We start from the raw sequence: 13,474 nt of genomic DNA on the forward strand, positions 1-13,474 counted from the left end.
ATGGCTTGTGGAAAAACTCGTAATTACATGGACGAAATGCTGTCTATCATAAATCAAATAGATTGTCTGTAAGTGACACAAGATACTTAAAATAGAATCCTCGAAATCATCAATAATATCATTTCTACTAAAATGCAATGAACAGAAAGCCTGAACCAGAAATATGCAACGTTTCGTGTCCACCATTGGGATGTCCAAGAGGACCATGTCCAGGAATGTGTTGCAATGGGGTTAGCTGTGATCCTTGTTGCATATCTCAAATGCCATGTAGTCCACCAACTCGATGTTTACCTAATTGTGTTCCTGTATGTTCAATGGAACCTCCTCGTGCTGAGATCAAACTTAAACCAAATCCAAAAAGAATTTGTTGTTTTCCACCAATCCCTGATTGTCTACCAACCTCGTCACTTTCATTTTGTCCATCACCGTGTAGTCCACCACCATTTTGTACAAGTCCACCTAATTGTCTATCATCTTTTTGTCCCGGAATCTCATCCCCACCTATATGCCAGTTAGTTACAAATTTATTTAAAAATTGGATACATGAATTGTGAATTGGAATAAATGATAAATAAAATTATAATCATTCATCGAATTATTTCAGACCTTCTGGTTGTTTAAGAGATTGTACGATTCCATGTGAACCTACAGCATGTTTTCCTACAAATTGTTGTCCTACACCAACGTGTAATCCAGTACCACCATGTTTCAGACCATCAAAATCTCCCTGTTGTCCAGTTTATGTTTGCATACCATCTCAATGTAATAAATAAAAATCTTTTGAACACACAATCTTTTTATAATCGATTTCTACATTTCTTTTATCAATACATGCATACATGTATTAGTACAAAACAAAAGAAGTATCAGCCATATTGACAATCAATATCTCAAAATATTACCAATATAATTATTATCCTTATTAATAAAACACAAACCGAATCTAATTTTCAATTTAAATTGATTATTCATAATGGAGGAAATGGAAAAAAAGTTAGAAGCCTGGAAACCATATTCGTTCGACGTATTAAAAATATTCACAGCTATGCTAGAGAAACCAAGAAATAAGAAAGATGAAGACAAGGTTAGAAAAATATTTTTTCGCGTAGATAAAAAATAATAATATAATAAATAATACTTAAATTTTTTATTTAATATACAGAACAGTATGCCTCCATCAGAATTTATCAAACAAATATCATTAACAACGGAAGAAAGAATGGCTTACTTAATTAAACCAGGAATCAATGAAAATCTTCGAACTATTCTCAATCATTCAGAAAATAATCCTTTCAAAACTATACCTGCTATTATTGTATTCCAACAATTTCTTCCAGGCAACGTTTACAACGCTACCCTCACCATTCGTAATTCCAGCCAGGTATAAAATCAATGAAAATAATTTGTAAAGGTAAATAATTAAATTATTTGTATTTTTTAAAGGTTTCGAGATGTTTGAAATCATGCTGCAAATTAGATCCTTTCTTCGACATCGAATTTCGTGGATCCTCTTATAACGTAACAGTAGCTCCAGGATTAGCACAAGTTTACAACATCAAATTTACACCGGAAGAAAAACGAGATTATAAATATGAAACTAAGTTTGTTACTGAAGATGATGTTATTACCGTTCCGATAATTGGTAAAAGTCAAACAAATTATTTTCATTTGATCTAATTTGTTTAATATAATTTTAAGTGTTCTAATATTGCAGCAATTGGCCCCAGAGCAATTCTGGATATTCCTGATTGCATCGAAGTACCAAACACGGCTGTAAAGATTTCTTCTTCAAAAACTATTTTCATACGCAATATTGGGTCAACTTCGGCTATTTTTACTTTCTTCACTGACAGGTAATAATAAATTATAACAAATATTAAAATAAACAAATAACAAGGATGACATCAAAATAACACAATGATGAAAGGATTTAATAATTTATTTTTTCTTTTACTAGTCCACGTTTTCATATCGAACCATCAAGCGGTTTAATCGACGAGGAAGAATCAATTCAGTTTAACATTTATTTTTTATCCGATATTGCAGGTGAATTTGAAGCTAATTTGTTCCTCAAATATGAGACTGGTAAATCTATCAAATTTTGTGTATATCTATTTTTTTTCTTTTTATTTAATAACACATTTATGACAAATGTTTCAACAGGTGAGATACTTCGGACAGAATTACGAAGTTCAGCAGTTAATTGCATTATTCGAATTGACAGAGGTAGCGTCAAAATGGAGGATACTTATTTAGGAATGTCCAGAAGTAAAATTCTTACTATTCACAATAGAAGCGATTACATTGTCAAATATCAATGGATGTGTTACGAAAGTAGCGAAAAAGACAATGCAAGAAGAGAAGAGTAAAAAGAAAATTCAATAAATTTCTTGTTTCTTTTTTATTCTTTATATTTCACTGTTATTTTCTTGTTACTTTTTGTACTATTGCAGATATAAAAAATTATTTGAACTAATACACAAAATGGAGGTAGTGCGTAGTGTCAGTCTGGAATATTACAACATCTGTATGCCTGACATTCATGAACTCGTCTGTCAAAGAATTTACGGGGATGAAATAGTGTCATTGATGAACGAAAATTTCCAATACAATCACTTATGTTTTATGATTACTCCTATGGTAAAATATAAGTATTAACACACATATAATATAAATCAAAAATTTCTATACTTGAAATTTTATAATCCATGAATGAAAAGTTAAAACGTATTGTATAGGAGGGTGAAATATGGCCGCATTCATCATCAGACGTGACGATACTCTTTCGAGCTTTGGAAGTTGGTGAGATTTGTAGCATGGCTTATTTGGAAGTATCCGGTCGAGAAGACAGAATACCTTTGAAGTAAGGAAATCAAAATCCGTATAATAAAATAACGCACATTCATATCATTTTCATCGCGTGTGACTCTATTTTCATTAATTTTATTTTTATATGTATTTATAACGACAGCTTATGTGGAATAGGAAAAGGACCAGTTTTCCGTTTGAACGTCATCACGATCGATGTAGATAAAATATACATGTACTCCATACATTATTACGAGGTAGAAAGATCGATCTGGGTCATCTTTGTTAAACCTTATTATTCGGACTTCGAATTCTAATGATTCTTTAAAAATTACGATTTTCATCCTTTAGATAGTTGCTGCTAATAAAGGATACATAGATGGTACTTTGATATATAAATCAAAACAAACTGATTTTGGTGGAATTATTAATATCAATCCACCCTCGCTTATTATTAAACCGGGAGAATATAAATCGTTCAATTTATCATTTTCCTCTAACCGGAAAGGTGAATTTTTGGAACGCGTTGATTTCATTGTTAAGGAAAGTCTTGAAATAATTTCGTTGCACATCAAAGGTTGCGTTATATGTCCTACCTTACATTTTGATAAAAAAAGTCTGGATTTTGGTACGACTCCTTTAGGTTAGTTTAATATAAGATACATTGATCAGTTCCTATTTTCTCAATCTGACAGTTTATAATTAATTTAAATTATCTGATAAATTCATTTTGTTTAGGATTTACTAGCAAACAAGAAGTATGTCTTCATAATCTATCCTCCGTTCCTGTAACTTACAGTATAATAGTATTGAACGATGGCGTCGAGGCACCCTTAACTTACGAAGATTTCGTCAACTCTGATACCAAATTGAGTTTTCCATCTAACCCACGGGAATTTGTAGTTCAACCTGAAAAAGGTGTAGTTCCTGAACGGAGTTTCACGAAAATTCGGGTAAACTGAAAAATCGAATAAAAGTTTAATAATAAAAAATCCCAAAATGTGTGTTATTGCAAGTAACAAAATCTTCAATATCTTTTCCAGATAATCTACAATGCAAATATCATTCGATTCGAACGTTCGTTCGTTCGAGTCGACATGTGGAATTCAGAATCGGATCCATTAATGTTACCAATATCATTTTGTGGTAGTACAGCATCTCTCTCGATTAAACCTTCAGAAATATTGATTAGGTTCTGTTTCATAAACTTTCCTTACACGAGGACTTTCGATATAGAAAACAATTCCGATGTGGATGGTTATTTTTATCTTGTCCCACAATCAGTAAGTGGGCAAATATATTTGATACTATTTTTACATATCAAATGACAAGAGAATTTCTGCAGAAATTCTAACAGGCTAACAGGCTAAATGCGCTTTCAGGTTTCTGACAACAACACTTCGATCTATTATTCCATGTCAGTCTATCAAGGTTTTATCAAAGCACGTCAATCAAAAACTATCGTCGTCACTCTTATTACAAGATCTCTTGGTAAACAGAGTACAACGATAAAGTACGATTCAATTTTTATCTTACTTAAATGGTCTTATTTTGTATCAAAAATTTAATTATAAAATATAACAATTAATTGAAATATTTTTATTCAGCATGTTAACGATGGGTCAAAATTCTCCGGTAATTGCTTGTACGATATCCTGTACTGGTCAGGGACCTGTAGTATCTTTGCAACCAACTCAAATGGACTTTGCTGATGTTCAAGTACTCGAGGAAAGGTCTATGAAGTTGCGAGTTATCAGTGATGCACCTATTCCAGCCCAATTTCAAATTGCTCTCGTAAGTACGAAGTTTCGAATTAATATTTTTCAAGATAAAAAATATTTGTTTTTTATTTTTTTATTCTAACGAAGAGTAGAAAAGATTCGCCTTGGTCGGTGAATCCTGTGTCTGGCGTACTCGAAGCGAACGAATCGATAGAATTGGACGTGAGAATTTATCTGCGTGATACTGGTAAATACGAGGATAACATTTTAATGATGGTACACAACAGCAGAACGATTTCAGTCAATCTGAGAGCGATTGGAGTCGGTTGCAGTGTTGTTTTTCAGCCAAATGTGTTTCCTACGTTCGACATGGGACTACTACTTAGGTATTTCATTTAATTTAATTTAAATAACAAATGTATAGTATGATATGGATATAGTATCGTATAATATAATATAATAATTTTAGTATTAGCTAAAATATAATAAATTATAAAAAATAATTCATAAAATAATAAACACAATTTCCATAATATATTTGTATTCTTAAATAATTAAAGTCACCAGAAAGTGATTATACCAATCACTATGAAGAATCTTGGCACAAGACAATATCAGTTGATCTGGTCGAATACACCAGACTTACGTGTGCAAAAAGGACAATTTACATCATCGACTACGTTAGTATAATATTAAATTTAAACAATTTACATAGCAGTGTTAACTATCATAATTTATTATCCCTACAGATCTAAATTTCAAATGCACCCAACCGTAAGTGACTTATTACCCAATGCAACGAACATCGTTAACTGCAAAATCTGTTGGGATCAGTAAGCTATTAACACAATACATTTTATTATTAAATATTTATTTATTATATTTTTATATAATAAAGTATACGTCATATAATTAGAAATGAAACGATTCTCGAGGATTGGTATTTATTTGGTCAAGTGCATGGTCAAAATAAACGAGAATTAATTAATACGAGTACTTTCAAGGCCACGTTTACAGAACCACATATCGTATTTAGCAAAAAAGAATTAATCATGCGCATCGATATGTCTCCATGTGGAAACAAATTTTGTCAAACAGGTAAATTATAAAATTCTATCATTTTTCTAATAATTTTATTATACTTAAGACAAATTGACAATAATTAAATAATTCATTACTGTTAGACGAAATTTTGATGACAAATAAATCAGGTGTGGATTTGAACGTTCAGATAACGATCAAACCCCCATTCTATATTATAACCGAAGTAGAAAATCTTATAGATAACATGAAGATTTTATTGGCTGATCTAAGTACTATGAAAGTTCATGTTAAATTTGCACCGGATATGGAAACAGATAATTTTTATTCAAAGAACTATTGTAGCGCACTTACCTTCGAATACGACGAATATCCCATTAAGGTGACTTAAATCTGAAAAGATAATAAATATCCACGAACGAAGAAATAAGTTCCGTGTATTCAGTTCGATCTATTTTAGGATAAAATTAAATGTGAAGGATCTGTTAATTATCCAAATCTTACATTGAGTTCACACGAGGTCAAGATGTCTTGTGAAATAGGTTGCAGCGAAGAATATATTTTAACGTTAACAAACAATGGTCCTATACCAGTTATATACAAATTTGTCTGGCTCGAAGAAACAATTAAAATTGTACGGGATACTGAGGTTAGTTATTTTCATATATAAAAAAAAAAAATAACTGAATAACTACTACTAATTGTATTAGAATAATTCTAATATTAATTATTATCAAATAACAACGAAAATTATTTTTAGAAATCTGCAAAACCTCCAAGTATCAATGAAACAATTTCAAAATTCAAATCAACATTTTGGCAAAGTGACAATTGTCTGAATAATCAAACAATTGGCGCTGGTGATGCCCCATCAGACTCCCTATTAACACCCATGAACTGTAAGCTATGAAATATACTTTTTTTCAATATTACATTTATCCCGTTGTAATACAAAAATATTTGATTTTATTAGCACCTCTATCGAACCAACCACAGACTCATAGAACAAATACAAATTCCGAATTCGAGAAAATACAAAACCAATCTTCAGAATTAGAAGAAGAATCTGATCTTCTATTTGAGATAAAAAAATTATTAATGAGTATAATCGACATGCCTACAATTGATGAGTCTGATATCGACGTTTTAGAAGTAATCGGTTACGAGCCTCGTTTCATTGAGCCCATCAATGAGGTATTTCTTTCTTTTTGATTATTATCAGTTATTCAGTTTAAAAAATCTTTTAAATATTCACTCTTAGACAGCTTGTTTGCTTCAAGACCACGATTAATGACTTTTTTAATTAAGCATAGCTCATCATCGTACGGCAATATGTAATAACGAGCTTCACGATGAGAAAGTTTGGTAACTAAGTATTGCACATACATCCCTCTCCTCACATATATTCACACACATATATACGGATACGTATATATATATATATATATATGTATATATATACATATGTATTAGAAAATCCATAGATAGATATAGTAGAGACGAAACACAACGGACAATTTGAAACAGTGTGAAACTAATTTCAACCTGCAGATACTTGACATAGTACAAAACGAAGGCATCGTACTTCCCTATACATCGCAAAACATACACTTCGCCTTTCATGGGTTCGAACGCATTCGAGTTGAAGTTATCGCTGCTTGCAAGATCGTTCGTGGACCAACCGAGATGATCCAAGTAAACGCAAGTGCTGATGCTGTACGTTATTCAATAGACAAACGGGTTATAGATTTGGGTCAACAGGTAAATCGATTTACTTTTTGGGTCGAGTCTTCGAACTTCGTTTTTGTGGGTTTTCTCTCTTTCTTTTTTTTTTTTTTTTTTCATTTTCTATTTCTATTTCTTTTTTTATCCAATAGCTATTCTGTGAATCCTGCAACTCGAATTTCAATTTAACCAACGACTGTAGGATTGCTTTTACTTACACAATAATAAGTACTTCCTTGTCGGAAAATAATGATGGTACCGATTCAAATCGATTAACGATCGAACCACATAAAGGTATAGTCGAACCGAAATCTTCAATAAAGATTACGTTGAACTATCGACCGATCTATCTTGGACCATTCAATGTTGAATTTCGATTAAAGGTAAAATCAATAGGTCTTTTTAAATAGTGATTCATGTTAAATGCCATCATCCTAACTGTTTCCAGATAGCTCACTTGGTGCCACTTATTATGTCTGTTACGGGAGTGGGTATTTACCCACAAGTATTTCTCCATTTGCCCCAAATTATTCATACTGATAAATGTTCCTTGGAGTTAGGCTATCAAGCACTTAGGTCACTTTCCACGGAATTTATTATGGAAGTAAAGTATCGTTCATTTTTATAATTTATATGTATGTGTGTATAAAGGTATGCAATTATTCAAAGTTATTGTCTTTATGTTAGAAAGATAATGTATCTCCTAAAAATAATGAAGATAATTTGATTAACGATTGGATCATGGTGTCCATCAATGAAACTCTTCCAAGTATGGTAGACATAAACATGGCGTTGGAAAGAATTTTAGCAAGTCAGTTCATAGAAGAGAATCTTCACGTTTTATCTAAACACAATGCAGCCCGCTTAAAATCAGCAATCCCACAAATGTTTTCTTTGCCGTATATCATTGGTATTATCATCTGATATTCCTACTAATATTTTTTTAAAAGACAGACCCATAGAAATAATTTTTCTTAAACATTGTCTTTTTGAAAGACCTAGGAAACGTAGTTATTGGTCTTACTGCACATTACTCTGCAATGGTGAGTAATTATGGTCCAATGATTGCTGAAGTGAAAATGAAAAAATTAGAAAATAAAGCTGCACTGAGTAATTCTGACATTATAGTAGAATTTAAAAAGAATGTTAAATTACCAGTTGGTCATAATATTCTGTTACATGTCATCTGTAGTCCTACTTTAGCAAAATATACCGAAAGAAAAACAACATTAAAACATACTATTTATCTTGAGGTAAAATAACAATTGAATGAGTGTCTGAAAGAAAAGTCTATGTTAATTTTTTATCAAAACTCATTTTTTGTTTGATGAAAGTTCTATGTGGTGTACTTTAGAACAAGGCTTCTCAAACTTTTCCACTTAGCGACTTCTTTATCCGAATAAATATTTTCGCGATCCTGGGTATAAATTATAATACTTTCACAAACTTACAGGCATACTGTACTTATAGTATTGCCAAACTGATTTGAATTAATTTTCGGTCTTTGCGCGTCCAGGTATTTTATATTATAGTTATGTTCAAATTTCTGCAACCCTGTATGAAACCGAAATCCATACTTTAAGAAGCCCTGCTCTAGGGTATACCATGATATACCATAGTTTTCCATAGTTTGAAATTTTTATGTAATGAAAGAAGGGTTTATGTTGCATTAGCAATAATTTCACTTATCGTCATTTTTTCGGACTTTCTTATGATATTTGCAGAATATAACATAGACCCTTATTTCAGATACTCATTACAATCTTTGAATTTATATTATCTCTTTTATAAATATTATTAAAATTATCCAATATTTTTTTTTTTAGGTAACCCATGGTTGTAGAATTCCAATAATTATCCAAGGAATCGTAACTTATCCTTACATCACCGTAGATAAAAAACAATTAGACTTCAACAAAGTTTTTATTGGCGAATGTTCGATGATGCATCTTACCATAAAAAACGAGTACAAATATGAAATAGAAAGAGTCAAAGATTTGAAATAATCGAGTTATTCGTTTGCAGAAGTTTAATCGATTGCGATTGGAAGATAGAAATAGTAATGAAACGGAAAAAGCAGAACTACTGTCCGTTCTCGGTACATCAAGAGTATGACACTTATCCGCCAGGTCATTCGAGTACCATCAAAGTTTATTTCAAACCACGTGAACCGGTTGGTACACTTAATCGATCCAATTTGATCACCATCTAATATTAATAATTAATAATTAATAATTCTAATAGTGCTACGTAAATGCTACATTAAATATCATCATTAAAATGGGATTGGAATTTCTAAAGATAAATTTAATGGGTCATGGAATCGAACGTAAATTAAATCTAAGTGAATCTTTTATCCAATTTTTACCAACTGTACCCTATTTGGACGTTCAGGAACGTGAATTTACGATTGAAAATAATACCGAATATCCTATTGAATTTTTTTGGCATCATCTCGATAAGTTAGAATTTATTTTCGTGATCTAACTTTCTGTTAATTATTATTTTTTGTTAGATGTTAATAACAAGATTAAATGTTTAATGTTTAGTCAATTCTTACACGAAGATCGCATTGCTAAGATACTTACTCGTTATTACAATGTCGAGGAAATCCTCTTGCCACCTAGGAAACTTGCTGAAGGGATCCCACCTTTATTAATTGAATTCTATAATGAGTTAATCAATGAAATAACCAAGGAACAAACATTTGATGAGATTAGTGACGTAGAAGAAAAAGAAGGTTAATTACAAATGTATTGATATTTGTGTGTATAGCAATGATTTTTTTCATGAATAATTTTTATTAGAAGAATTAAATAAAGAAGTAGAAATGTCGATCACGAACAAGAAAGAAGAACTTAAATCTATAGTACGGAATTTGAAAATGAAACGAAAGGGATCTAATTTGAAAAGAAAAAAATCACTAACGAATTCTGTTACTTCGTTAAATATAAAAAAGGATCATGATTCGATCAGTGATCTTTATCTTTACAACAAATCATCCCTATTGGCTACAAGTGATCCTACACAAATTGAACAACTGCTTCTCGGTAAAAAAATAATATGTAATTTGATGGAATTTTATTTGATTTAATTGTTTGTGGGGTTTTAAGATCACATCAATCATTTGCAAGAAGATCCTAATTTTCAAGAAATTATGAAAGATCCAGTGAAGTGTTTGTTTGATCAACTCGAAGTTGAATCGACGTTGACGGAGAAGTTAGAAGAATCGGTGAAACCATTGAAGAAAGTTTGCATAATATTTCACGGTGCACCTTTCACTGGTATGCATGTATATACTAAATGTATTTGGTTTGATAGTTTTGTGTAATTGTGTGTGTGTATGCGAATATAAATGACTGTCTGAGAAATTTAGCGGATAAACTAAGTAACACGAAAACTTAGGAACGTTAAATTTGTACGGTACTTATGTATAACTGTGTGATAATAATTTTCTAGCTTACCAGGAAACAGCATGCAGAAGTGCCAGAGCATTAGGGATTCCCGTGCTTTCTATAGACACAGCTATTTTAGAAATAGCAGCTTTTGGCAAGAGCGAATGCTCGGTCAAACTAAGACAAGCTATCAATGAAATTTATCAGGATTATACAATGAAATTTTCGGAACACAGGTTAGTGTAAATATTATTGGGAATAAATGATTTAGGCTAATTTATAAAAAATAATACGAAAATTATTATAATAAAAGAACAATCATTTAGAAATAATATAAAAATTAATATATGTAACACAGTATTAAATAGAAATCAAAATTATTTTGAAATAATTTTAAAAATTTAAAGAACAAAAATAATATCAAATAATTGAAAAATTATTTAAACATAATTTTTGGTTCCTTTAATCAGAGGTGAAAGTTCATTTATATAATAAACCACTTTACTATATGACATGAAATTCAATTTTTCTTTTTTCTTTTCGCTTAAAAGAATTAAAATTCTTGTTGAAAAATTGGAAACATCGAGAACGGAAACAACATATACGCAAAAGTCACGTGGGAAAAGTAGAACACCAAGAACGGTAGAAACTTCGAAATCTGGAAAATGTGATGAAGATTTAAGAGACGAAGAAAGATATTTGCGTTGGATTGATATGCCCGAACCTTTAGAATCGTACAACAAATTATTACAAACCGAGGAAACATTGATTTCGATGGATATTTTCAGTCAATACGAATACAAACTTCAAGCTATTAAATTACTGCAATTAATTCTTCCAGCACATATGATCGCTGAATCTGTTAAGGACAAAATAAGTTTTCGGGAAAGTGAAAAAAGTAGTAAAAAAAAACAAGAAAGTCATTTTCTCAACATCGATACAGATTTATTAACCGAAGTATTAAAAGAAAGGTAACTTTGTTTTAATTTTTTCAATACTAAAAACACGTATCTTAAATAATTTCAAAAATAAATTTTAAAATGAACTTCTACGACTGAAAAATTGTACAGAATTTATTTTATTATTTTAGCATTGAAAGGATTAATCACATATTTTTCTTTACAAATGTAATTTTTGTTTTAGATTATCAGAAAAAGATTTCGAAAGAGGTTTCGTTTTGCAAACTCTCCAAAATGTTTTCATTCCTGACGAGATTAAAACTTTGAATATTTTACTGGATATTATCGGGCAGATAGAATTTTTCCTTTTCGTAACTTTTTATAATTCTGTAAACATTTGTAATTGGAAAATTGACGAGTTAAAACGATTAAAAAGTATGTTCTCTTTCATATTCTCTAAAAAAAGTATTCATAAAACATAAAACTGTTTCTTTTCTTGTATAAAGCTGAGAAAATAGCAGAGAATACCGCGAAAAAAATTCAAGAAATCGATGAGATGTCATTGTCCGATTACGATCAAATTTCGGAGGAAGATAAAAATATATATCTCCAAGCAGTCTTGCCAATAAAAAGACAAGAAGCATACTTGAGAAGAGCTCATTTATCTCAGAAATTGGACGAATTAAAAAGAAAAAAAGTAAACGCGTTTATCATCTATTGAAAAAATTGTTCAAAAGATATTAACAATAAATCAAACACTTTTATAAATCGAATTTAAACAATAGTAAATTGTATTTTTCAGGAGGAAAGACATATGCGTACTATTGAATCAAATTTTAAGAAAAAAAAAACAAAACTAACGGTTACCAAAAGCAAACTTACAGTTTCGACTAATCGAGACGAATTAGAATCAAAAACGCTTTCTAGTAAGAAAGAAACTGCTCGTAAAAAAATTCGTACTAGTCCCAAACCAGGTAATTCTTATATAATTAATGAATTTATTTATTTTCATAATTAAAATAGGGTTTATATATTTCTTTTAAATCCCATAGGAAAAGAAATGTTAGAAATTATTAACGTTATGAGAGAATATCAGAACAGTCTTGAAGCTATAGAAAATGTAATTACAAAGTTGAATTCCACTCAGGGAAACCTAGTGAGTATTTTTTTATATATAAAAAAACTGGACATTCACCAATTTGTTTTAAATATTCATTTAACGTTCAGAAAACAGAAAATAACGTGGCAAGAACAAACAAGTTAAAAGAAAAAATGGACGCATCTAGAGAGGTACATTTTATTCAAATAATGAGCTAAATTTTTTAATGAGGAAAAAGTTTCTAAATGATTTTAAAATTCAGTTACTCTGTTCCGTAATTTTTATTAAACTTATAGTTAGGCTTGTTTTATAATTTAAACAATATTTTAAATCATTAAACATTTTCTAACTCACCCTGTACAGAATTAAATAATATTTTCATAATATTAACAACAACCAAAATTTCTAGACAATAGATAATTTTCACATTTGGTATATTCATGCAAGTGATCCTTGGAACGATAAAATGAATAATGCAGTAGTTCATCAAATCAAACAAAATAATTTGATTAAAAATGCTTTACGTAAGTAAAAATAATGTATATCTAAAAAATTATTCATAATTATTATATAAAATACTACAGAAATACAATTTAATTATATTTTCTATTAACAGAGAAAAGAGTTACCGAAAAGTTACACTCAGAACCAACAATTTATTCTATTCTCGCTCACAAAGGTTTTGAAGTATCAAGCGTGGTTGAAAAAAAACCTGGTAATAATTTTCACTTAATCAACTAAACGACTACTTAAACCATTCAATTTATTGTCCGCGTGAAAATGAAA

General features: G+C 30.3%; 2 protein-coding genes across 2 annotated transcripts; both read left to right on the top strand.

Moving 5' to 3' along the window:
* Positions 1-9,507, top strand: LOC106789577 (hydrocephalus-inducing protein homolog). The gene is made up of 31 exons (XM_014753916.1): positions 1-68; positions 146-511; positions 605-743; positions 1,163-1,381; positions 1,444-1,642; positions 1,715-1,853; positions 1,958-2,085; positions 2,164-2,365; positions 2,454-2,640; positions 2,739-2,863; positions 2,972-3,065; positions 3,160-3,397; positions 3,616-3,761; positions 3,852-4,091; positions 4,191-4,321; positions 4,416-4,602; positions 4,677-4,915; positions 5,090-5,209; positions 5,279-5,362; positions 5,446-5,627; positions 5,714-5,952; positions 6,031-6,219; positions 6,331-6,469; positions 6,544-6,764; positions 7,122-7,331; positions 7,448-7,678; positions 7,744-7,899; positions 7,983-8,205; positions 8,292-8,548; positions 9,122-9,261; positions 9,321-9,507. The coding sequence occupies exons 1-31, from the start codon at positions 1-3 to the stop codon at positions 9,505-9,507; spliced, it is 5,625 nt and encodes a 1,874-aa protein (XP_014609402.1).
* A 68-nt stretch (positions 9,508-9,575) lies between these two features.
* LOC106789578 (hydrocephalus-inducing protein-like) lies at positions 9,576-13,429 on the top strand. The gene is made up of 11 exons (XM_014753917.1): positions 9,576-9,757; positions 9,845-10,035; positions 10,103-10,164; positions 10,255-10,345; positions 10,409-10,579; positions 10,755-10,926; positions 11,242-11,661; positions 11,834-12,024; positions 12,096-12,286; positions 12,392-12,563; positions 13,305-13,429. The coding sequence occupies exons 1-11, from the start codon at positions 9,576-9,578 to the stop codon at positions 13,427-13,429; spliced, it is 1,968 nt and encodes a 655-aa protein (XP_014609403.1).
* The last annotated feature ends 45 nt before the right edge of the window (positions 13,430-13,474 follow it).

The sequence above is a fragment of the Polistes canadensis genome, unplaced genomic scaffold (assembly GCF_001313835.1).
Source record: "Polistes canadensis isolate GaletaPanama2010 unplaced genomic scaffold, ASM131383v1 scaffold_192, whole genome shotgun sequence".
NCBI classification, from domain to species: domain Eukaryota; kingdom Metazoa; phylum Arthropoda; class Insecta; order Hymenoptera; family Vespidae; genus Polistes; species Polistes canadensis.